Genomic DNA, 23,285 nt, shown 5'->3' on the forward strand with positions numbered 1-23,285 from the left:
AGCGAGAGAGAGAGAGAGACAGCGAGAGAGAGAGAGAGACAGCGAGAGAGAGACAGCGAGAGAGAGAGAGACAGCGAGAGAGACAGTGAGAGAGAGAGACAGCGAGAGAGAGACAGTGAGAGAGAGAGACAGCGAGAGAGAGAGACAGCGAGAGAGACAGCGAGAGAGAGACAGTGAGAGAGACAGAGAGAGAGAGACAGCGAGAGAGAGACAGCGAGAGAGAGACAGTGAGAGACAGCGAGAGAGAGAGACAGCGAGAGAGAGACAGTGAGAGAGAGAGACAGCGAGAGAGAGGCACAGTAAGAGAGAGACAGTGAGAGAGAGAGAGAGACAGCGAGAGAGAGACAGTGAGAGAGAGAGACAGCGAGAGAGAGGCACAGTAAGAGAGAGACAGTGAGAGAGAGAAAGAGACAGCGAGAGAGAGAGCGAGAGAGAGAGAGACAGCGAGAGAGAGACAGCGAGAGACAGTGAGAGAGAGACAGCGAGAGAGAGACAGCGAGAGAGAGAGAGAGACAGCGAGAGAGAGAGAGACAGCGAGAGAGAGACAGCGAGAGAGAGAGAGAGAGAGAGAGACAGTGAGAGAGAGAGACAGCGAGAGAGACAGCGAGAGAGACAGCGAGAGAGAGACAGTGAGAGAGACAGAGAGAGAGAGACAGCGAGAGAGAGAGAGACAGCGAGAGAGAGACAGCGAGAGAGACAGTGAGAGAGAGAGACAGCGAGAGAGAGACAGTGAGAGAGACAGACAGCGAGAGAGAGACAGCGAGAGAGACAGTGAGAGAGACAGCGAGAGAGAGACAGCGAGAGAGAGACAGCGAGAGAGAGACAGCGAGAGAGACAGCGAGAGAGACAGCGAGAGAGAGACAGAGAGAGAGACAGCGAGAGAGACAGCGAGAGAGAGACAGCGAGAGAGAGACAGCGAGAGAGACAGAGAGAGAGAGAGACAGAGAGAGAGATAGACAATCAATTCCTATGATTACCCTATTTTATTGTTACGTTCCTTTTTTCCCCTTTTTTTAAAATGTTATTTTATTTATAAAATACAAAAAAAGTCCAACCATACAACAATCAGGACAGGAATAGGACAAGCATTTCCCATTCCAGCAGGTGTTTCTCTCCACAGATCAACAACCACCACCTGTCTGTCAAGTATTCAATGCCCCAGCCTGAACAACTCACGGACGGAATCTTCCAGAAGACGCATCTCAAGTAAAAGACTACCAAGGTGGATGGAAACATCTGATCTGTGGTTAAAGGGGGACATGTCGGGTTGCGTAACACCGGAAACTCTCCCAGAATTCTCCAGGTTTTCAAGAAATCACAGTAGGAAGTTTTCCCAGGAAAGGATGGAAGAAACAGGTCATCTGGAATCGTCCGACCGAGATTTTCGGAGAACCTGGGAATTGGTGGAAAGTTACAGGAATTTTGTAATCCCAGTGATTTGAATAGAGCAGATGACTACAGGGTCTAAAAACAAGGCTCTGTTCAACATCACGGTCAAATGGGACTTTCAAAGCTTCTTATGGAAATGTCTGTTATGTCATGTTCTGTTAAAACCCTCATTCTGTGGGACAGGTCATGTTGAAGACTGGTCTGTCATGTTCTGTGGGACAGGTCATGTTGAAGAATGGTCTGTCTGCCCATGCATTAAAACCCTTGTGTGTGTTCCAAATGACAGCCTATGACCAGAGCCCTATTCCCTATATAGTGCACTACTTTAGACCAGGGCCCTATTCCCTATAAAGTACACTACTTTAGACCAGAGCCCTATTCCCTACATAGTGCACTACTTTAGACCAGGACCCATGAAAGTAGTACACTATATAGGGAATAGGCTGCCATTTGGAACACAGCCCGTGACATCATCAAATCTAAAATAATAAGGAATAATGGTTGGCTTGGAGAGTCCTGCCCATTCTAGTGTGAATCAGTCACTGGAGCAGCCATCATTGGCTGGCTGGCTGCTAAAGGTGAAAGGTTAGAGGTCATACTGTAGAGGTCATCCAGGGTCAAAGTTCAGAGGGCGTAGCTGTCACCAAGACAACAGGTCATTGGACAGTAGGAGGACGGAAGCTGCCTTTCTGACTTCCTGGACAAATCCAGCCAATCAGGACAAAGGCCCAGACTGTTGCCGGGGCAGACAAGTTGAGGATAATACAATGCATCCAATGGATGAGGTGCTTTTTAGCCTCTGTCTTTCTCTCTCCATTTCGTTCTTGTTTTTCCGTGTGTGTTATTTGCGGAGGGGTTTCTGACACTCTAACAGCATGGGGTAGATGTGCTCTACAGCCGTGGCTACAGCCTGCACATTTGGTCCTGAGAGAGACAGACAGACGAGACACAGACAGACAAAGTTAGTCATATGAAATGCGTTGGGTGTGGTTTTCAAGTTTCCACAAAAGTGAAAAGACGTAAAAGTTTGATTGTGTACGGTGTGTGTGTGTACCTGTGAAGGTAAGGCTGTCGCTGGACGGTGTGTGTGTGTGTGTACCTGTGATGGTAAGGCTGCCGGTAGAGAAGACCTGGACGGTGTGTGTGTGTGTGTGTGTGTGTGTACCTGTGATGGTAAGGCTGCCGGTAGAGAAGACCTGGACGGTGTGTGTGTGTGTGTACCTGTGATGGTAAGGCTGCCGGTAGAGAAGACCTGGGCGGTGTGTGTGTGTGTGTGTGTGTACCTGTGATGGTAAGGCTGCCGGTAGAGAAGACCTGGACGGTGTGTGTGTGTGTGTGTGTACCTGTGATGGTAAGGCTGCCGGTAGAGAAGACCTGGACGGTGTGTGTGTGTGTGTGTGTGTACCTGTGATGGTAAGGCTGCCGGTAGAGAAGACCTGGACGGTGTGTGTGTGTGTGTGTGTACCTGTGATGGTAAGGCTGCCGGTAGAGAAGACCTGGACGGTGGCCTTGAGGGTTTTGATCCTGTGGTGGCAGCTGGGTGGAGCTCTGGCTCATAGGACTGCACACACACACACACACACACACACACACACACACACACACACACACACACACACACACACACAGCCTTTTAGGATAACAAGAATCACTTGGAGACAAATTCACTTTTCAACAGGACAATAACCTAAAACACAAGGCCAAATATACACTGGAGTTGAATGCTTCGGAGGCTTGAAAATCTTATGGCAAGACTTAAACATGACTGTCAACAATCAACTTGACAGAGCTTGAAGAATTTTATTAAAAGTAATGTGGAAATATTGCACAATCCAGGTGTGCAAAGTTCTTAGAGACTTACCCAGAAAGACTCAAAAGGTGATTCTAACCAGAACGACTCAAAAGGTGATTCTAACCAGAAAGACTCAAAAGGTGATTCTAACCAGAACGACTCAAAAGGTGATTCTAACCAGAACGACTCAAAAGGTGATTCTAACCAGAAAGACTCAAAAAGGTGATTCTAACCAGAAAGACTCAAAAAGGTGATTCTAACCAGAAAGAATCAAAAGGTGATTCTAACCAGAAAGAATCAAAAGGTGATTCTAACCAGAACGACTCAAAAGGTGATTCTAACCAGAAAGACTCAAAAGGTGATTCTAACCAGAACGACTCAAAAGGTGATTCTAACCAGAACGACTCAAAAGGTGATTCTAACCAGAAAGACTCAAAAAGGTGATTCTAACCAGAAAGACTCAAAAAGGTGATTCTAACCAGAAAGAATCAAAAGGTGATTCTAACCAGAAAGAATCAAAAGGTGATTCTAACCAGAAAGAATCAAAAGGTGATTCTAACCAGAAAGAATCAAAAGGTGATTCTAACCAGAAAGAATCAAAAGGTGATTCTAACCAGAAAGAATCAAAAGGTGATTCTAACCAGAAAGAATCAAAAGGTGATTCTAACCAGAAAGAATCAAAAGGTGATTCTAACCAGAAAGACTCAAAAAGGCGATTCTAACCAGAAAGAATCAAAAGGTGATTCTAACCAGAAAGAATCAAAAGGTGATTCTAACCAGAAAGAATCAAAAGGTGATTCTAACCAGAAAGAATCAAAAGGTGATTCTAACCAGAAAGAATCAAAAGGTGATTCTAACATGTATCGACTCAGGGGTGTGAATACTTATGTAAATTAATTTTCACTAAATTAGCAAAAAATTCAACAAACATGTTTTCACTTTGTCATAATAGAGTAGTGTGTGGGTGAGCCGGTGAGTTAGACCTTTGTCATTATAGAGTAGTGTGTGGGTGAGCCGGTGAGTTAGACCTTTGTCATTATAGAGTAGTGTGTGGGTGAGCCGGTGTGAGTTAGACCTTTGTCATTATAGAGTAGTGTGTGGGTGAGCCGATGTGAGTTAGACCTTTGTCATTATAGAGTAGTGTGTGGGTGAGCCGATGTGAGTTAGACCTTTGTCATTATAGAGTAGTGTGTGGGTGAGCCGATGTGAGTTAGACCTTTGTCATTATAGAGTAGTGTGTGGGTGAGCCGATGTGAGTTAGACCTTTGTCATTATAGAGTAGTGTGTGGGTGAGCCGATGTGAGTTAGACCTTTGTCATTATAGAGTAGTGTGTGGGTGAGCCGGTGAGTTAGACCTTTGTCATTATAGAGTAGTGTGTGGGTGAGCTTGAGTTAACCTTTGTCATTATAGAGCCTTTGTCATTATAGAGTTAGACATTATAGAGTGTGTGTGAGCCGATGAGTTAGACCTTTGTCATTATAGAGTAGTGTGTTGAGCCGATGTGTTAGACCTTTGTCATTATAGAGTAGTGTGTGGGTGAGCCGATGTGAGTTAGACCTTTGTCATTATAGAGTAGTGTGTGAAGCCGATGTGAGTTAGACCTTTGTCATTATAGAGTAGTGTGTGGGTGAGCCGAAAGTTAGACCTTTGTCATTATAGAGTAGTGTCTGAGCAGGTGAGTTAGACCTTTGTCATTATAGAGTAGTGTGTGGGTGAGCCGATGTGAGTTAGACCTTTGTCATTATAGAGTAGTGTGTGGGTGAGCCGATGTGAGTTAGACCTTTGTCATTATAGAGTAGTGTGTGGGTGAGCCGGTGAGTTAGACCTTTGTCATTATAGAGTAGTGTGTGGGTGAGCCGATGTGAGTTAGACCTTTGTCATTATAGAGTAGTGTGTGGGTGAGCCGGTGAGTTAGACCTTTGTCATTATAGAGTAGTGTGTGGGTGAGCCGATGTGAGTTAGACCTTTGTCATTATAGAGTAGTGTGTGGGTGAGCCGGTGTGAGTTAGACCTTTGTCATTATAGAGTAGTGTGTGGGTGAGCCGATGTGAGTTAGACCTTTGTCATTATAGAGTAGTGTGTGGGTGAGCCGGTGAGTTAGACCTTTGTCATTATAGAGTAGTGTGTGGGTGAGCCGATGTGAGTTAGACCTTTGTCATTATAGAGTAGTGTGTGGGTGAGCCGATGTGAGTTAGACCTTTGTCATTATAGAGTAGTGTGTGGGTGAGCCGATGTGAGTTAGACCTTTGTCATTATAGAGTAGTGTGTGGGTGAGCCGGTGAGTTAGACCTTTGTCATTATAGAGTAGTGTGTGGGTGAGCCGATGTGAGTTAGACCTTTGTCATTATAGAGTAGTGTGTGGGTGAGCCGATGTGAGTTAGACCTTTGTCATTATAGAGTAGTGTGTGGGTGAGCCGGTGAGTTAGACCTTTGTCATTATAGAGTAGTGTGTGGGTGAGCCGATGTGAGTTAGACCTTTGTCATTATAGAGTAGTGTGTGGGTGAGCCGGTGTGAGTTAGACCTTTGTCATTATAGAGTAGTGTGTGGGTGAGCCGATGTGAGTTAGACCTTTGTCATTATAGAGTAGTGTGTGGGTGAGCCGATGTGAGTTAGACCTTTGTCATTATAGAGTAGTGTGTGGGTGAGCCGGTGAGTTAGACCTTTGTCAATATAGAGTAGTGTGTGGGTGAGCCGGTGAGTTAGACCTTTGTCATTATAGAGTAGTGTGTGGGTGAGCCGATGAGTTAGACCTTTGTCATTATAGAGTAGTGTGTGGGTGAGCCGATGAGTTAGACCTTTGTCATTATAGAGTAGTGTGTGGGTGAGCCGATGAGTTAGACCTTTGTCATTATAGAGTAGTGTGTGGGTGAGCCGGTGAGTTAGACCTTTGTCATTATAGAGTAGTGTGTGGGTGAGCCGGTGAGTTAGACCTTTGTCATTATAGAGTAGTGTGTGGGTGAGCCGATGTGAGTTAGACCTTTGTCATTATAGAGTAGTGTGTGGGTGAGCCGATGTGAGTTAGACCTTTGTCATTATAGAGTAGTGTGTGGGTGAGCCGATGTGAGTTAGACCTTTAAACAGGTCAACATTCACAAGGCCGCAGGGCCAGACGGATTACCAGGACGTGTGCTCCGGGCATGTGCTGACCAACTGGCAGGTGTCTTCAACAACATTTTCAACCTGTCCCTGATTGAGTCTGTAATACCAACATGTTTCAAGCAGACCACCATAGTTCCTGTACCCAAGAACCCTAGGGGAACCTGCCTACATGACTACAGACCCGTAGCACTCACGTCCGTAGCCATGAAGTGCTTTGAAAAGCTAGTAAATGGCTCACATCAACACCATTATCCCAGAGACCCTTGACCCACTCCAATTTGCATACCGCCATAACAAATCCACAGATGATGCAATCTCTATTTCACTCCACACTGCCCTTTCCCACCTGGACAAAACGAACACCTATGTGAGAATGCTGTTCGTTGACTACAGCTCAGCGGTTCAACAATAAAGCTCATCACTGAGCTAAGGACCCTGGAACAATTTTTTATTTTATTTAAATTTTTTAATTAATGTCCTGCAAGTCTACACATTTTGCCATGACATTTGACATTTTAGTCATTTAGCAGAAGCTCTTATCTTAAGATAAGCCAGGTGTGACAACTACATCACACATTCGTAGTAAATCATTTTTTTTTTAGCAAGATCAGAGCTAGTAAGGGGGGGATTTGGCGTGGTTGCTGTAGGACCATTTAAGATACTATTTGAAGAGGGCAGGTTTTTAGAAGACGGGAAGGGACTCTGCTGTCCTAGCTTCAGGGGGAAGCTGCTTCCATCATCGGGTTGCCAGGACGGAGACGAGCGGGAACCTCCCTCCTGTAGGGGTGGGAGGGTCAAGAGACCAGAGGGAACATCCCTCCTGTAGGGGTGGGAGGGTCAAGAGACCAGCGGGAACCTCCCTCCTGTAGGGGTGGGAGGGTCAAGAGACCAGCGGGAACCTCCCTCCTGTAGGGGTGGGAGGGTCAAGAGACCAGAGGGAACATCCCTCCTGTAGGGGTGGGAGGGTGAAGAGACCAGCGGGAACCTCCCTCCTGTAGGGGTGGGAGGGTGAAGAGACCAGCGGGAACCTCCCTCCTGTAGGGGTGGGAGGGTGAAGAGACCAGCGGGAACCTCCCTCCTGTAGGGGTGGGAGGGTCAAGAGACCAGCGGGAACCTCCCTCCTGTAGGGGTGGGAGGGTCAAGAGACCAGCGGGAACCTCCCTCCTGTAGGGGTGGGAGGGTCAAGAGAGCAGCAGGAACATCCCTCCTGTAGGGATGGGAGGGTCAAGAGAGCAGCAGGAACATCCCTCCTGTAGGGATGGGAGGGTCAAGAGACCAGCAGGAACATCCCTCCTGTAGGGGTGGGAGGGTCAAGAGACCAGCAGGAACATCCCTCCTGTAGGGGTGGGAGGGTCAAGAGACCAGCAGGAACATCCCTCCTGTAGGGGTGGGAGGGTCAAGAGACCAGCAGGAACATCCCTCCTGTAGGGGTGGGAGGGTCAAGAGACCAGCAGGAACATCCCTCCTGTAGGGGTGGGAGGGTCAAGAGACCAGCAGGAACATCCCTCCTGTAGGGGTGGGAGGGTCAAGAGACCAGCAGGAACCTCCCTCCTGTAGGGGTGGGAGGGTCAAGAGACCAGCAGGAACATCCCTCCTGTAGGGGTGGGAGGGTCAAGAGACCAGAGGGAACATCCCTCCTGTAGGGGTGGGAGGGTCAAGAGACCAGCAGGAACTTCCCTCCTGTAGGGGTGGGAGGGTCAAGAGACCAGCAGGAACATCCCTCCTGTAGGGGTGGGAGGGTCAAGAGACCAGCGGGAACATCCCTCCTGTAGGGGTGGGAGGGTCAAGAGACCAGCGGGAACCTCCCTCCTGTAGGGGTGGGAGGGTCAAGAGACCAGCAGGAACTCCGCTCCTGTAGGGGAAGGAGGGTCAAGAGACCAGAGGGAACATCCCTCCTGTAGGGGTGGGAGGGTCAAGAGACCAGCAGGTACTCCCCTCCTGTAGGGGAAGGAGGGTCAAGAGACCAGCAGGTACTCCCCTCCTGTAGGGGTGGGAGGGTCAAGAGACCAGCGGTGGCAGAGAGAGTGCTCGGGATGGAGGGATTTGAGCAGAGCCTGAAGGTAGGGAAGGGGTAGTTCCTCTTGCTGCTCTGCAGGCAGGTACCATGGGTCTGAGAGGAGATGTAGGAAATTTATAGAAGGCATTTCGTGCAATTCTTATTTTGCCATGGCGCCGAGATCAATTTGACATTTTACAAGTCATTTCCTGCAATTCTATTGATTTTGTCATTGGGTGGAGAGAAATGTTTGCAGTTTTGAATAGGATATCTGAGTGAGCGTGACTAACAAAATGAATGGGGGCCCCTAGGTCAGTAAATCCACCATGATTACTACAAGTTTAGATAGCTGGCTAGACCAACTTACCAATCTGAAACAACATTAGCTGAGTGACTGTCAGTACCCACATTTCCATCCAGTTTATGTGGGCACAGGGGCTAATTGAGTGAGTCAGTACCCACGTTTATGTGGGCACAGGGGCTAATTGAGTGAGTCAGTACCCACGTTTATGTGGGCACAGGGGCTAATTGAGTGAGTCAGTACCCACGTTTATGTGGGCACAGGGGCTAATTGAGTGAGTCAGTACCCACATTTATGTGGGCACAGGGGCTAATTGAGTGAGTCAGTACCCACATTTATGTGGGCACAGGGGCTAATTGAGTGAGTCAGTACCCACATTTATGTGGGCACAGGGGCTAATTGAGTGAGTCAGTACCCACGTTTATGTGGGCACAGGGGCTAATTGAGTGACTGTCAGTGATTTGACATGACAATTAGTATAATTCAAAAGGTGCAATAGCTAAATGTGTTTTGTGCATCAGCAGTTTCTCTCTTAAGTTGGGCCCTGAATGAGTTAACAACACCACCCCTGCCCAATGTTTAATTTATTTATTTTATATTTTGGAAATTGATCCACAGGGGGCATCCGTCGGCCCGTCAAAAGTTCAACTCATCTGTACTTTTTGTCTGTGAAAATGTTTGGTAAGGACATGGTAAGGACATGGTATGGACACGGTAAGGGCACGGTAAGGACATGGACACGTCATCTATTCCCATTGAGAATTTAAAATCTATGGGCCAGTTTCCCTAAAACTTTGAACAGCAGTGAATGTCAGATTGTACCAAAAGCATTTCAATTAAAGATAGAGCATTGATTCTTAACGAGGGTCCTGTCCAGGGGGTGTCCTGGTACATCAAGCTGTCTCCCTACAGAAACAGGAGACAGACTAGTGTCCTGTCCAGGGGGTGTCCTGGTACATCAAGCTGTCTCCCTACAGAAACAGGAGAAGGACTAGTGTCCTGTCCAGGGGTGTCCTGGTACTTCAAGCTGTCTCCCTACAGAAACAGGAGAAGGACTAGTGTCCTGTCCAGGGGGTGTCCTGGTACATCAAGCTGTCTCCCTACAGAAACAGGAGAAGGACTAGTGTCCTGTCCAGGGGGTGTCCTGGTACATCAAGCTGTCTCCCTACAGAAACAGGAGACAGACTAGTGTCCTGTCCAGGGGGTGTCCTGGTACTTCAAGCTGTCTCCCTACAGTAACAGGAGCTGGACTCCTGCCCTATGGGTTGTTCTGGCTGGGACACCCTTTACTATAGAAAGGCCTCATCTACACGGTCACACACTGCTGTGTTGAGAGTGGAGATCTGTGGAAACATTTGGCAATGGTTGTTGCAGTGACAGTGTGTGTGTGAGATCCATTGCTGGGGTGACGACGTAGTCTGTTTTACCTGGCGATGGGCCGGTTGTTCTTGGTGAAGTCGATGAGTCGGATGGCGAAGGGCATGGAGCACACTGCCAGGACATTCACCACCTTGAACTCTGAGAACCTCACCTACACACACACACACACACACACACACACACACACACGATAGTTTGTGGAGGGCTGTAGTTAGGGCTCGATTTACAATTTCTTAAGGAATCAACACTTTCGTAAGGAATCGATTCCTGTCATTTTAATAATGTTTTGTGATCTAGATGGTTTACATTTGAGTCATTTGGCACATGGTATTTTCTGCCCCAGTAACGGTCCCCCTTGGGAATTAAACCCACAACTCTGGCATTGCAAGTACCACGCTCTACCAACTGAACCACACGGGTTATGAACAGGTTAGTACCACGCTCTACCAACAACCCCACTGAAGAGGTTAGTACCACGCTCTACCAACTGAACCCCACGGGTCATGAACAGGTTAGTACCACGCTCTACCAACAACCCCACGGGTCATGAAGAGGTTAGTACCACGCTCTACCAACTGAACCCCACGGGTCATGAACAGGTTAGTACCACTCTCTACCAACTGAACCACACGGGTCATGAACAGGTTGGTACCACGCTCTACCAACAACCACAAGGGTCATGAAGAGGTTAGTACCACGCTCTACCAACTGAACCCCACGGGTAATGTACAGGTTAGTACCACGCTCTACCAACACCCCACGGGTCATGAACAGGTTAGTACCACGCTCTACCAACACCCCACGGGTCATGAACAGGTTAGTACCACGCTCTACCAACAACCCCACGGGTCATGAAGAGGTTAGTACCACGCTCTACCAACAGCCACACGGGTCATGTACAGGTTAGTACCACGCTCTACCAACAACCACACGGGTCATGTACAGGTTAGTACCACGCTCTACCAACTGAACCCCACGGGTCATGAACAGGTTGGTACCACGCTCTACCAACAACCACAAGGGTCATGAAGAGGTTAGTACCACGCTCTACCAACTGAACCCCACGGGTAATGTACAGGTTAGTACCACGCTCTACCAACAACCCCACAGGTCATGAACAGGTTAGTACCACGCTCTACCAACACCCCACGGGTCATGAACAGGTTAGTACCACGCTCTACCAACTGAACCCCACAGGTCATGAACAGGTTAGTACCATGCTCTACCAACAACCACACGGGTCATGTACAGGTTAGTACCACGCTCTACCAACTGAACCCCACGGGTCATGAACAGGTTAGTACCACGCTCTACCAACAACCACACGGGTCATGTACAGGTTAGTACCACGCTCTACCAACTGAACCCCACGGGTCATGAACAGGTTAGTACCACGCTCTACCAACAGCCACACGGGTCATGAACAGGTTAGTACCACTCTCTACCAACTGAACCCCACAGGTCATGAACAGGTTAGTACCACGCTCTACCAACTGAACCCCACGGGTCATGAACAGGTTAGTACCAGTCTCTACCAACTGAACCACACGGGTCATGAACAGGTTAGTACCACTCTCTACCAACTGAACCACACGGGTCATGAACAGGTTAGTACCACTCTCTACCAACTGAACCACACGGGTCATGTACAGGTTAGTACCACGCTCTACCAACTGAACCCCACGGGTCATGAACAGGTTAGTGCCACGCTCTACCAACAGCCACACGGGTCATGAACAGGTTAGTACCACGCTCTACCAACAACCCCACGGGTCATGAAGAGGTTAGTACCACGCTCTACCAACAGCCACACGGGTCATGTACAGGTTAGTACCACGCTCTACCAACAACCACACGGGTCATGTACAGGTTAGTACCACGCTCTACCAACTGAACCCCACGGGTCATGAACAGGTTGGTACCACGCTCTACCAACAACCACAAGGGTCATGAAGAGGTTAGTACCACGCTCTACCAACTGAACCCCACGGGTAATGTACAGGTTAGTACCACGCTCTACCAACAACCCCACAGGTCATGAACAGGTTAGTACCACGCTCTACCAACACCCCACGGGTCATGAACAGGTTAGTACCACGCTCTACCAACTGAACCCCACAGGTCATGAACAGGTTAGTACCATGCTCTACCAACAACCACACGGGTCATGTACAGGTTAGTACCACGCTCTACCAACTGAACCCCAACTGACCCCACGGGTCATGAACAGGTTAGTACCACGCTCTACCAACAACCACACGGGTCATGAAGAGGTTAGTACCACGCTCTACCAACTGAACCCCACGGGTAATGTACAGGTTAGTACCACGCTCTACCAACAACCCCACAGGTCATGAACAGGTTAGTACCACGCTCTACCAACACCCCACGGGTCATGAACAGGTTAGTACCACGCTCTACCAACTGAACCCCACAGGTCATGAACAGGTTAGTACCATGCTCTACCAACAACCACACGGGTCATGTACAGGTTAGTACCACGCTCTACCAACTGAACCCCACGGGTCATGAACAGGTTAGTACCACGCTCTACCAACAACCACACGGGTCATGTACAGGTTAGTACCACGCTCTACCAACTGAACCCCACGGGTCATGAACAGGTTAGTACCACGCTCTACCAACAGCCACACGGGTCATGAACAGGTTAGTACCACGCTCTACCAACTACCAACTGAACCCCACAGGTCATGAACAGGTTAGTACCACTCTCTACCAACTGAACCCCACAGGTCATGAACAGGTTAGTACCACTCTACCAACTGAACCCCACGGGTCATGAACAGGTTAGTACCAGTCTCTACCAACTGAACCACACGGGTCATGAACAGGTTAGTACCACTCTCTACCAACTGAACCACACGGGTCATGAACAGGTTAGTACCACTCTACCAACTGAACCACACGGGTCATGTACAGGTTAGTACCACGCTCTACCAACTGAACCCCACGGGTCATGAACAGGTTAGTGCCACGCTCTACCAACAGCCACACGGTCATGAACAGGTTAGTACCACGCTCTACCAACAACCCCACGGGTCATGAAGAGGTTAGTACCACGCTCTACCAACAGCCACACGGGTCATGTACAGGTTAGTACCACGCTCTACCAACAACCACACGGGTCATGTACAGGTTAGTACCACGCTCTACCAACTGAACCCCACGGGTCATGAACAGGTTGGTACCACGCTCTACCAACAACCACAAGGGTCATGAAGAGGTTAGTACCACGCTCTACCAACTGAACCCCACGGGTAATGTACAGGTTAGTACCACGCTCTACCAACAACCCCACAGGTCATGAACAGGTTAGTACCACGCTCTACCAACACCCCACGGGTCATGAACAGGTTAGTACCACGCTCTACCAACTGAACCCCACAGGTCATGAACAGGTTAGTACCATGCTCTACCAACAACCACACGGGTCATGTACAGGTTAGTACCACGCTCTACCAACTGAACCCCACGGGTCATGAACAGGTTAGTACCACGCTCTACCAACAACCACACGGGTCATGTACAGGTTAGTACCACGCTCTACCAACTGAACCCCACGGGTCATGAACAGGTTAGTACCACGCTCTACCAACAGCCACACGGGTCATGAACAGGTTAGTACCACTCTCTACCAACTGAACCCCACAGGTCATGAACAGGTTAGTACCATGCTCTACCAACTGAACCCCACGGGTCATGAACAGGTTAGTACCAGTCTCTACCAACTGAACCACACGGGTCATGAACAGGTTAGTACCACTCTCTACCAACTGAACCACACAGGTCATGAACAGGTTAGTACCACTCATGTACTTACCAACTGAACCACACGGGTCATGTACAGGTTAGTACCACGCTCTACCAACTGAACCCCACGGGTCATGAACAGGTTAGTGCCACGCTCTACCAACAGCCACACGGGTCATGAACAGGTTAGTACCACGCTCTACCAACAACCCCACGGGTCATGAAGAGGTTAGTACCGAGCTCTACCAACAGCCACACGGGTCATGTACTGTACTGTGGTACTAACCTGTTCCTTCCTGTTTGGCCCTGTCTGGGGGTGTCCTCGGATGGGGCCCACAGTGTCTCCTGACCCCTCCCGTCTCAGCCTCCAGTATTTATGCTGCAGTAGTTTATGTGTCGGGAGGCTGGGGTCAGTTTGTTATATCTGGAGTACTTCTCCTGTCCTATTCGGTGTCCTGTGTGAATTTAAGTGTGCGTTCTCTAATTCTCTCTTTCTCTCTCTCTCGGAGGACCTGAGCCCTAGGACCATGCCCCAGGACTACCTGACATGATGACTCCTTGCTGTCCCCAGTCCACCTGGCCGTGCTGCTGCTCCAGTTTCAACTGTTCTGCCTTATTATTTGACCATGCTGGTCATTTATGAACATTTGAACATCTTGGCCATGTTCTGTTATAATCTCCACCCGGCACAGTCAGAAGAGGACTGGCCACCCCACATAGCCTGGTTCCTCTCTAGGTTTCTTCCTAGGTTTTGGCCTTTCTAGGGAGTTTTTCCTAGCCACCGTGCTTCTACACCTGCATTGCTTGCTGTTTGGTTTAGGCTCAGTGTTAGGGTTATGGTTACCAACAACCACACGGGTCATGAACAGGTTAGTACCACGCTCTACCAACAACCCCAAGGGTCATGTACAGGTTAGTTCTCGTACCTTGAAGCCCAGTTTCTGCAGGGTGCGGGCTAACCTCCGGGCTCCCTGCTTAGCCTCATCCTCGCTGGGGAGACAGAGACACAGTGACACAGATCAGTGTGTGTGTGTGTAAGCGCGTGTGTACATGATAGCATTGGTGTGTTGCGTGTGTGTATATTGTGGTGTGTAGTCTGCTGTATGTATTGTGGTGGGTGTGTGGTGTGTGTATTGTGGTGTGTGTGTGTATTGTGGTGTGTGTGTGTGTATTGTGGTGTATTGTGGTGTGTGTATTGAGGTGTGTGTGTATTGAAGTGTGTATTGAGGTGTGTGTGTATTGAAGTGTGTATTGAGGTGTGTGTGTGTGTGTATTGAGGTGTGCGTGTGTGTGTGTGTATTGAGGTGTGTGTGTGTGTGTGTGTATTGAGGTGTGTGTGTGTGTATTGAGGTGTGTGTGTGTGTGTGTGTGTGTGTATTGAGGTGTGTGTGTGTATTGAGGTGTGTGTGTGTGTATTGATTGGTGTGTGTGTGTGTGTGTATTGAGGTGTGTGTGTTGAGGTGTGTGTGTTTGTATTGAGGTGTGTGTGTGTGTGTGTGTGTTTGTATTGAGGTGTGTGTGTGTGTGTGTGTGTGTTTGTGTATTGAGGTGTGTGTGTGTGTGTGTGTTTGTATTGAGGTGTGTGTGTGTGTGTGTGTTGTGTATTGATTGAGTGTGTGTGTGTTTGTATTGAGGTGTGTGTGTGTTTGTATTGAGGTGTGTGTGTGTGTGATTGAGTGTGTATTGAGGTGTGTGTGTGTGTATTGAGGTGTGTGTGTGTGTGTTGAGGTGTGTGTGTGTGTATTGAGGTGTGTGTGTGTGTGTGTGTGTATTGAGGTGTGTGTGTGTGTGTGTATTGAGGTGTGTGTGTGTGTGTATTGAGGTGTGTGTGTATTGAGGTGTGTGTGTGTGTGTGTGTGTGTGTGTGTGTGTGTGTGTATTGAGGTGTGTGTGTGTGTGTTGATTGAGGTGTGTGTGTGTGTGTATTGAGGTGTGTGTGTGTGTGTGTGTGTATTGAGGTGTGTGTGTGTGTGTGTGTGTGTGTGAGGTGTGTGTATTGAGGTGTGTGTGTGTGTGTATTGAGGTGTGTGTGTGTGTGTGTATTGAGGTGTGTGTGTGTGTGTGTGTGTGTGTGTGTATTGAGGTGTGTGTTGTGTGTGTGTGTGTGTATTGAGGTGTGTGTGTGTGTGTGTGTGTGTTGATTGGTGTGTGTGTGTGTGTGTGTGTTGAGGTGTGTGTGTGTGTGTGTATTGAGGTGTGTGTGTGTGTGTGTGTGTGTATTGAGGTGTGTGTGTGTGTGTATTGAGGTGTGTGTGTGTGTGTGTATTGAGGTGTGTGTGTGTGTGTGTGGTGTGTGTATTGAGGTGTGTGTGTGTGTGTGTATTGAGGTGTGTGTGTGTGTGTGTGTATTGAGGTGTGTGTGTGTGTGTGTATATTGATTGGTGTGTGTGTGTGTGTGTATTGAGGTGTGTGTGTGTGTGTGTGTGTATATTGAGGGTGTGTGTGTGTGTGTGTGTATATTGAGGTGTGTGTGTGTGTGTATTGAGGTGTGTGTGTGTGTACTGAGGTGTGTGTGTGTGTGTGAGGTGTGTGTGTGTGTATTGAGGTGTGTGTGTGTGTGTGTATTGAGGTGTGTGTGTATTGAGGTGTGTGTGTTGAGGTGTGTGTGTGTGTTGATTGGTGTGTGTGTGTGTGTGTTGAGGTGTGTGTGTGTGTGTGTGTATTGAGGTGTGTGTGTGTGTGTGTGTGTGTTGAGGTGTGTGTGTGTGTGTATTGAGGTGTGTGTGTGTATTGAGGTGTGTGTGTGTGTGTATTGAGGTGTGTGTGTGTGTGTGTGTGTGTGTGTGTATTGAGGTGTGTGTGTGTGTGTGTGTGTGTGTATTGAGGTGTGTGTGTGTGTATTGAGTGTGTGTGTGTGTGTATTGAGGTGTGTGTGTGTGTGTGTGTGTGTGTGTGTGTTGAGGTGTGTGTGTGTGTACTGAGGTGTGTGTGTGTGTACTGAGGTGTGTGTGTGTGTGTATTGAGGTGTGTGTGTGTGTGTATTGAGGTGTGTGTGTATTGAGGTGTGTGTGTGTGTATTGAGGTGTGTGTGTGTGTGTGTGTGTGTATTGAGGTGTGTGTGTGTGTGTGTGTGTGTTGAGGTGTGTGTGTGTGTGTGTGTGAGGTGTGTGTGTGTGTGTGTGTGTGTGTATTGAGGTGTGTGTGTGTGTGTGTGTGTGTGTGTGTGTGTGTGTGTGTGTGTGTGTGTTGAGGTGTGTGTGTGTGTGTGTGTATTGAGGTGTGTGTGTGTGTGTGTGTGTGTGTATTGAGGTGTGTGTGTGTGTGTGTATTGAGGTGTGTGTGTGTGTGTGTGTGTATTGAGGTGTGTGTGTGTGTATATATTGAGGTGTGTGTGTGTGTGTGTATATTGAGGTGTGTGTGTGTGTGTGTATTGAGGTGTGTGTGTGTGTGTGTATTGAGGTGTGTGTGTGTGTGTGTGTGTGTGTGTGTATTGAGGTGTGTGTGTGTGTGTATTGAGGTGTGTGTGTGTGTACTGAGGTGTGTGTGTGTGTGTGTGTGTACTGAGGTGTGTGTGTGTGTGTGTATTGAGGTGTGTGTGTGTGTATTGAGAGTGTGTGTGTGTGTATTGAGGTGTGTGTGTGTTGAGGTGTGTGTTGTGTGTGTGTGTGTGTGTGTGTATTGAGGTGTGTGTGTGTGTGTGTGTGTGTATTGAGGTGTGTGTGTGTGTGTATTGAGGTGTGTGTGTGTGTGTGTGTATTGAGGTGTGTGTGTGTGTGTATTGAGGTGTGTGTGTGTGTGTATTGAGGTGTGTGTGTGTGTACTTGAGGTGTGTGTGTGTGTGTGAGGTGTATGTGTGTGTACTGAGGTGTGTGTGTGTGTATTGAGGTGTGTGTGTGTGTATTGAGGTGTGCGTGTGTGTGTGTGTGTGTGTGTATTGAGGTGTGTGTGTGTGTTGAGGTGTGTGTGTGTGTGTTGTTGAGGTGTGTGTGTGTGTATTGAGGTGTGTGTGTGTACTGAGGTGTGTGTGTGTGTGTGTACTGAGGTGTGTGTGTGAGGTGTGAGTGTGTGTGTGTGTGTTGAGGTGTGTGTGTGTGTGTGTGTGTGTATTGAGGTGTGTGTGTGTGTATTGAGGTGTGTGTGTGTGTGTGTATTGAGGTGTGTGTGTGTTTAGGTGTGTGTGTGTGTGTGTGTTGAGGTGTGTGTGTGTGTGTGTGTGTGTGCGTGTTGAGGTGTGTGTGTGTGTATTGAGGTGTGTGTGTTTGAGGTGTGTGTGTGTGTATTGAGGTGTGTGTGTGTGTGTGTGTGTTGAGGTGTGTGTGTGTACGTGTTGAGGTGTGTGTGTTGAGGTGTGTGTGTTGAGGTGTGTGTACCTGGTAGCGCCGGTACAGATGATTTTCCCTGAAGACCAGATGGAAGCGGTGATCCTGGGTTTGCGGAGTTTCATCAGGACTTTCTAGAAGTTACACACACACAGGATACAACGTTACAGGTGACAGGTGGTGTCCTCACCATAGACATAGAACAGGCTTGGAACCTATAACACTGGTAAACTCACAATGGCTGGCTGCTATTGTGATGTAATAATTTCCATGGTAACGTAGAATTTTTCATTCAAATGATGCTAACTGATGCGGCTCATGCAATCGATTGGATGTATTGTAAAGTCAGTTGAGTTGATTCGACAAATTACAGAAAAATATTGGAGGGGTACATTTTCTGATTTTACTTCTTGCTTTCTTCCTAAACTATGTTTTAAAAAAATACAGGTTAAGACACTAATAATTCCATGCGGGAGTGTTTGAAAATAAACAAATTCATGACAAGTGCTAGCGCCGTTGCTAACAAGCAAAGCTGGTTCCATTGCTGCAAAGAGTTATGGGATATTAGAATCCTGTAGTCTTAACAGCTAAGTAAAATAATACAGGTTATGTGTACACTCAAAATGGCCGCCAGTCCACCCATTGTGCGTCTGTCCTTACCCCATATTCAGGTTTATAGATTACGTTGACCCCCTCCAGAGCGATGGTGCGCAGGTTGAGGTGGCAGCGTGTCCTGAATACAGCCACCACATTGGTGATAATGATATCCAACGCTACGTCATTACTGGGCTCCATGGGGACCCACTGGACCGGAGCGCTGTGGCTGGGTCTGGGTGGCTGGGCCCGGCTGTCTGGCTGACAGGAAGCGGATTACAGGTGCATGACAACCGCCTGGATACGAACACTAGAAATCACAGAGACAGACATCCCTAGTATTAGATATCTCATTCCGCTAGCTATATGAATGAAGCCTTCACCACCTTCACCAATTTCACCAATAGCCATTCGATATCGCAGCATCTCAGAGTAGGAGTGCTGGTCTAAGATCAGTTTTACATTTTAGATCACAATGTATCAGATTACATGGAGAGGGGAACTGATCCTAGATCAGCACTTCTACACTGAAAGGCTTGATACATGTACAGTTGAAGTTGGAAGTTTAAATACACCTTTGAAAAACACATTAAAACTCAGTTTCACAATTCCTGACATTTAATCCTAGTAAAAATCCCCTGTCTTAGGTCAGTTAGGATCACCACTTTATTTTAAGAAATGTGAAAAGTCAGAATAATAGTAGAGAATGATTTATTTCAGGTTTTATTTCTTTCATCACATTCCCAGTGGGTCAGAAGTTTACATACCAAATACTAATTGAGTGTAGCATTGCCTTTAAATTGTTTCACTTGGGTCAAGCGTTTCGGGCAGCTTTCCACAAGCTTCCCACAATACGTTGAGTGAATTTTGGCCCATTCCTCCTGACAGAGCTGGTGTAACCGAGTCAGGTTTTTAGGCCTCCTTGTGGGCAGAACATTTTCAGTTCTGCCCACACATTTTCTATAGGATTGAGGCCAGGGCTTTGTGATGGCCACTCCAATACCTTGACTGTGTTGTCCTTAAGCCATTTTGGCCAAACAGTTCTATTTTTGTTTCATCAGACCAGAGGATATTTCTCCAAAAAGTACAATATTTGTCCCCATGTGCAGTTGCAAATCGTAGTCTGGCTTTATGGCGGTTTTGGAGCAGTGGCTTCTTCATTGCTGAGCGGCCTTTCAGGTTATATCGATATAGGACTCGTTTTTACTGTGGATATAGATACTTTTGGCCAGGTCGCAGTTGTAAATGAGAACTTGTTCTCAACTAGCTTACCTGGTTAAATAAAGGTGAAATATATATAGATTTTTTAAAAAAGGTCCTTTGCTGTTCTTCTGGGATTGTTTCTCACCAAAGTAAGTTCACCTCTAGGAGACAGAACACGTCTCCTTCCTGAGCGGTATGACGGCTGCATGGTCCCATGGTGTTTATACTTGCGTACTATTGTTTGTACAGATGATCGTGGTACGTTCAAGCGTTTAGAAATTCCTCCCAAGGATGAACCAGACTTGTGAAAGTCTACCATTTTTTCCCCCTGAGGTCTTGGCTGATTTCTTTTGATTTTCCCATGTCAAGCAAAGAGGCACTGAGTTTGACGGCAGGCCTTGAAATACATCCACAAGTACACTTCCTATTGACTCAAATTATGTCAATTAGCCTATCAGAAGCTTCTAAAGACATGACATCATTTTCTGGAATTTTCCAAGCTGTTTAAAGGCACACTTAGTGTATGTAAACTTCTGACCCACTGGAATTGTGATGCAGTGAATTATAAGTGAAATAATCTGTCTGTAAACAATTGTTGGAAAAATTACTTGTGTCATGCACAAAGTAGATGCCCTAACCAACTTGCCAAAACTATAGTTTGTTAACAAGAAATTTGTGGAGTGGTTGAGAAACTAGTTTTAATGACTCCAACCTAAGTGTATGTAAACTTCCGACTTCAACTGTATATGGACCAAAGTCTCGATTGATACAGAAAATGTACAGATTCGGTCAAAAGTTGGGACATACCTCTCATTACAGGTTTTTATTTTTTACAATTCTCTAAAATTGTAGAATAATAGTGAAGACATCAAAACAATGAAATAACAGATATGGAATAATGTAGTAACCAAAAATAGTTACATCTAAATATATTCTATATTCTTCAAAGTAGCCATCCTTTGCCTTGACAGCTTTGCACACTTGGCATTCTCTCAACCAGCTTCACCTGGAATGCTTTTCCAACCATCTTGAAAGAGTTCCCACATATGCTGAGCACTTGTTGACTGCTTTTCCTTCACTCTGCGGGTCAACTCATCCCAAACCATCTCAACTGGGTTGAGGTCGGGTGATTGTGGAGGCCAGGTCATCTGATGCAGCACTCCATCACTATCCTTCTTGGTTAAATAGCTGTACACAGCCTGGAGGTGTTTTGGGTCATTGTCCTGTTGAAAAACAAATGATAGTGGCAAACCAGATGGGATGGCATATCACTGCAGAATGCTGTGGTAGCCATGCTGGTTAAGTGTCCCATTAATAAATAAATCACTGACATTGTCACCAGCAAAGCACACTATCACACCTCCTCCAAGCTTCAAGGTGGGAACCACACATGCGTAACCAAAAATCTCAAATTTGGACCAAAGAACAGATTTCCACCGGTCTATTGTCCATTGCTCATGTGTCTTGGCCCAAGTAAGTCTCTTCTTATTGGTGTCCTTTAGTAGTGGTTTCTTTGCAGCAATTCTACCATGAAGGCCTGATTCACACAGTCTCCTCTGAACAGTTGATGTTGAGATGTGTCAGTTACTTGAACTCTGTGAAGCATTTATTTGGGCTAGTTTCTGAGGCTGGTAACTCTAATGAACGTATCCTCTGCAGCAGATGTAACTCTGGGTCTTCCTTTCCTATGGCGGTACTCATCCTCATGAGAGCCAGTTTCATCACAGCATTTGATGGTTTTTGCCACTGCACTTGAAGAAACTTTCAAATACATTTTCAGGATTGACTGGCCATGTTTTAAAGTAGTGATGGACTGTCGTTTCTCTTTGCTTATTTGAGCTGTTCTTGTCATAATATGGACTTGGTCTTTTACCAAATTGGGCCAGCTTCTGTAAACCACCCCTACCTTGTCACAACACAACTGATTGGCTGGAACGCATTGAGAAGGAAAGAAATTCCACAGGCACACCTGTTAATTGAAATGCATTCCTGGTGACCACCTCGTGGAGCTGGTTGAGAGTATGCCAAGAGTGTGCAAAGCGGTCATCAAGGCAAAGGGTGGCTTCTTTGAATAATCTCAAATATAAAATATATTGTAATTTGTTTAACACTTTTTTTTGGTTACTACATGATTCCATATGTGTTATTTCATAGTTTTGATGTCTTCACTATTAGTCTACAATGTAGAAAATAGTTTAAAAAAAAAAAAAACTGGAACGAGTAGGTGTCCAAACATTTGACTGGTACTGTATACCTGACCATGTATATTAACTATCCACTTCAGCTTTGTTGTTGTTTCGTGTACCATAACATACCGGGTTTGTCTGTAGATGTTCTTGTTCTTCTATCAGACTCGTCTCAGGTGGAAAATAGAGACAATTAGCTCCACAGATGGACGTGATAATGAGGATTTATCCGGGAACTCCTCAACAGCTGCTCCTTGCAGCACACAGACCAGGGATGTTCATACGACCCCGGTCAGAAAAAACGATATACTGCAAATATTAAAACATTACATTCAAGTTTCACAATTAACATCAGAATGGTACAGAGAGACATTATCTAAGTAAGATAAAAGGGGGGAATAACGTTAAGCTAATTAGTAAGTCAAGTGAACTAGCTAGCTAGCATCACCAGAGTAGCACTAGCTAACTTACCACGGCGTCTAGACACACCGCTCTTTTATATTATTACAAAATAAGTTGGTTGTCAGGTTTCTGCATCATTAAAATCAACAACAACAACAACAACAAAAATAAAAAGATATTGAATAGGAGTTGAGTTTAGCTTAGCTAGGTCAGTTTAGTTGCTACCCGGCGTTGCGTAGTAACGTACCTGTGTACGCCTGACCTGCACAATCACCTCGTAACTCATTGGTCGTTAACGTTAGTTCGCTTGTTACCTAGTTACATCAATAGTTAGTTAGACACACAGGCTTGCAAACAAAGAGAGGACATTGACATGTAGCCCGGTACACGTTATCAGCTCGCTAGCCAGCCAATTAACAAAGAAAATGGCTAACGTTGTTAGCTCTTCAGGGGTAACTTGCTTTTTATTATTATTATTTTTTTTTTAATTTTTAATTTTACATTAGTTAGCTAGTTTGATGGAATTCTCCAAGACTGTATTTTCTTCTTAAGTGGAGATATACCTCACTGAACTGTTGCCAAAATAAAAAACAAACGCCATTATCACGGGCGAAATGTAACGTTATTTGCTCTCGCTTCTGTGTTCAGCCGATAACCTTCTGGCTAACTGCTTCCTGTTTAGAGTCTGGTTTTAAAAAAGGGAGAGGAGGGGGCAGGGCTGCAGTTTTTCCGACATAGGAATCTCTGTGGTTATATCACCCTCTTGTGGACAAAGATGTCTCCAATTGATATTTCAATGATGGTTAATTAATTAAATCCAATTGTTGGAGAGAGTATGAATAAAATCAAAAATAATAATAATTAAAAAAATTCAATTATAGAATTGACACATCGTATATAATGAAAATGTC

The 23,285-nt window shown here is 46.6% G+C and overlaps 1 protein-coding gene and 1 long non-coding RNA gene across 4 annotated transcripts; both read right to left on the reverse strand.

The window, feature by feature from the left end:
• Window positions 1-1,005: 1,005 nt before the first annotated feature.
• On the reverse strand, window positions 1,006-23,055 carry tbpl1 (TBP-like 1). The gene is given in 9 exon segments (XM_042301118.1): window positions 1,006-2,313; window positions 2,855-2,920; window positions 2,923-2,948; window positions 10,007-10,110; window positions 14,657-14,720; window positions 18,041-18,123; window positions 18,650-18,893; window positions 22,102-22,281; window positions 22,622-23,055. Coding segments are annotated over 7 exon segments (561 nt in total). The 5' UTR covers window positions 18,785-18,893; window positions 22,102-22,281; window positions 22,622-23,055; the 3' UTR covers window positions 1,006-2,230.
• Window positions 4,011-6,578, reverse strand: LOC121840006. 3 transcript variants are annotated; one of them, XR_006079310.1, is made up of 4 exons: window positions 6,255-6,318; window positions 4,869-6,207; window positions 4,693-4,739; window positions 4,017-4,536 (listed from the first exon to the last, which is right to left on the reverse strand). It is a non-coding gene; the product is annotated as an uncharacterized LOC121840006 (long non-coding RNA). The 3 variants fall into 3 exon arrangements; XR_006079308.1 differs by having other exon boundaries at window positions 4,011-4,536; window positions 4,869-6,337; XR_006079309.1 differs by lacking the exon at window positions 4,017-4,536 and having other exon boundaries at window positions 4,700-4,783; window positions 4,869-6,578.
• Window positions 23,056-23,285: the final 230 nt, after the last annotated feature.

Source organism: Oncorhynchus tshawytscha, linkage group LG18, assembly GCF_018296145.1.
Source record: "Oncorhynchus tshawytscha isolate Ot180627B linkage group LG18, Otsh_v2.0, whole genome shotgun sequence".
NCBI classification, from domain to species: Eukaryota; Metazoa; Chordata; class Actinopteri; order Salmoniformes; family Salmonidae; genus Oncorhynchus; species Oncorhynchus tshawytscha.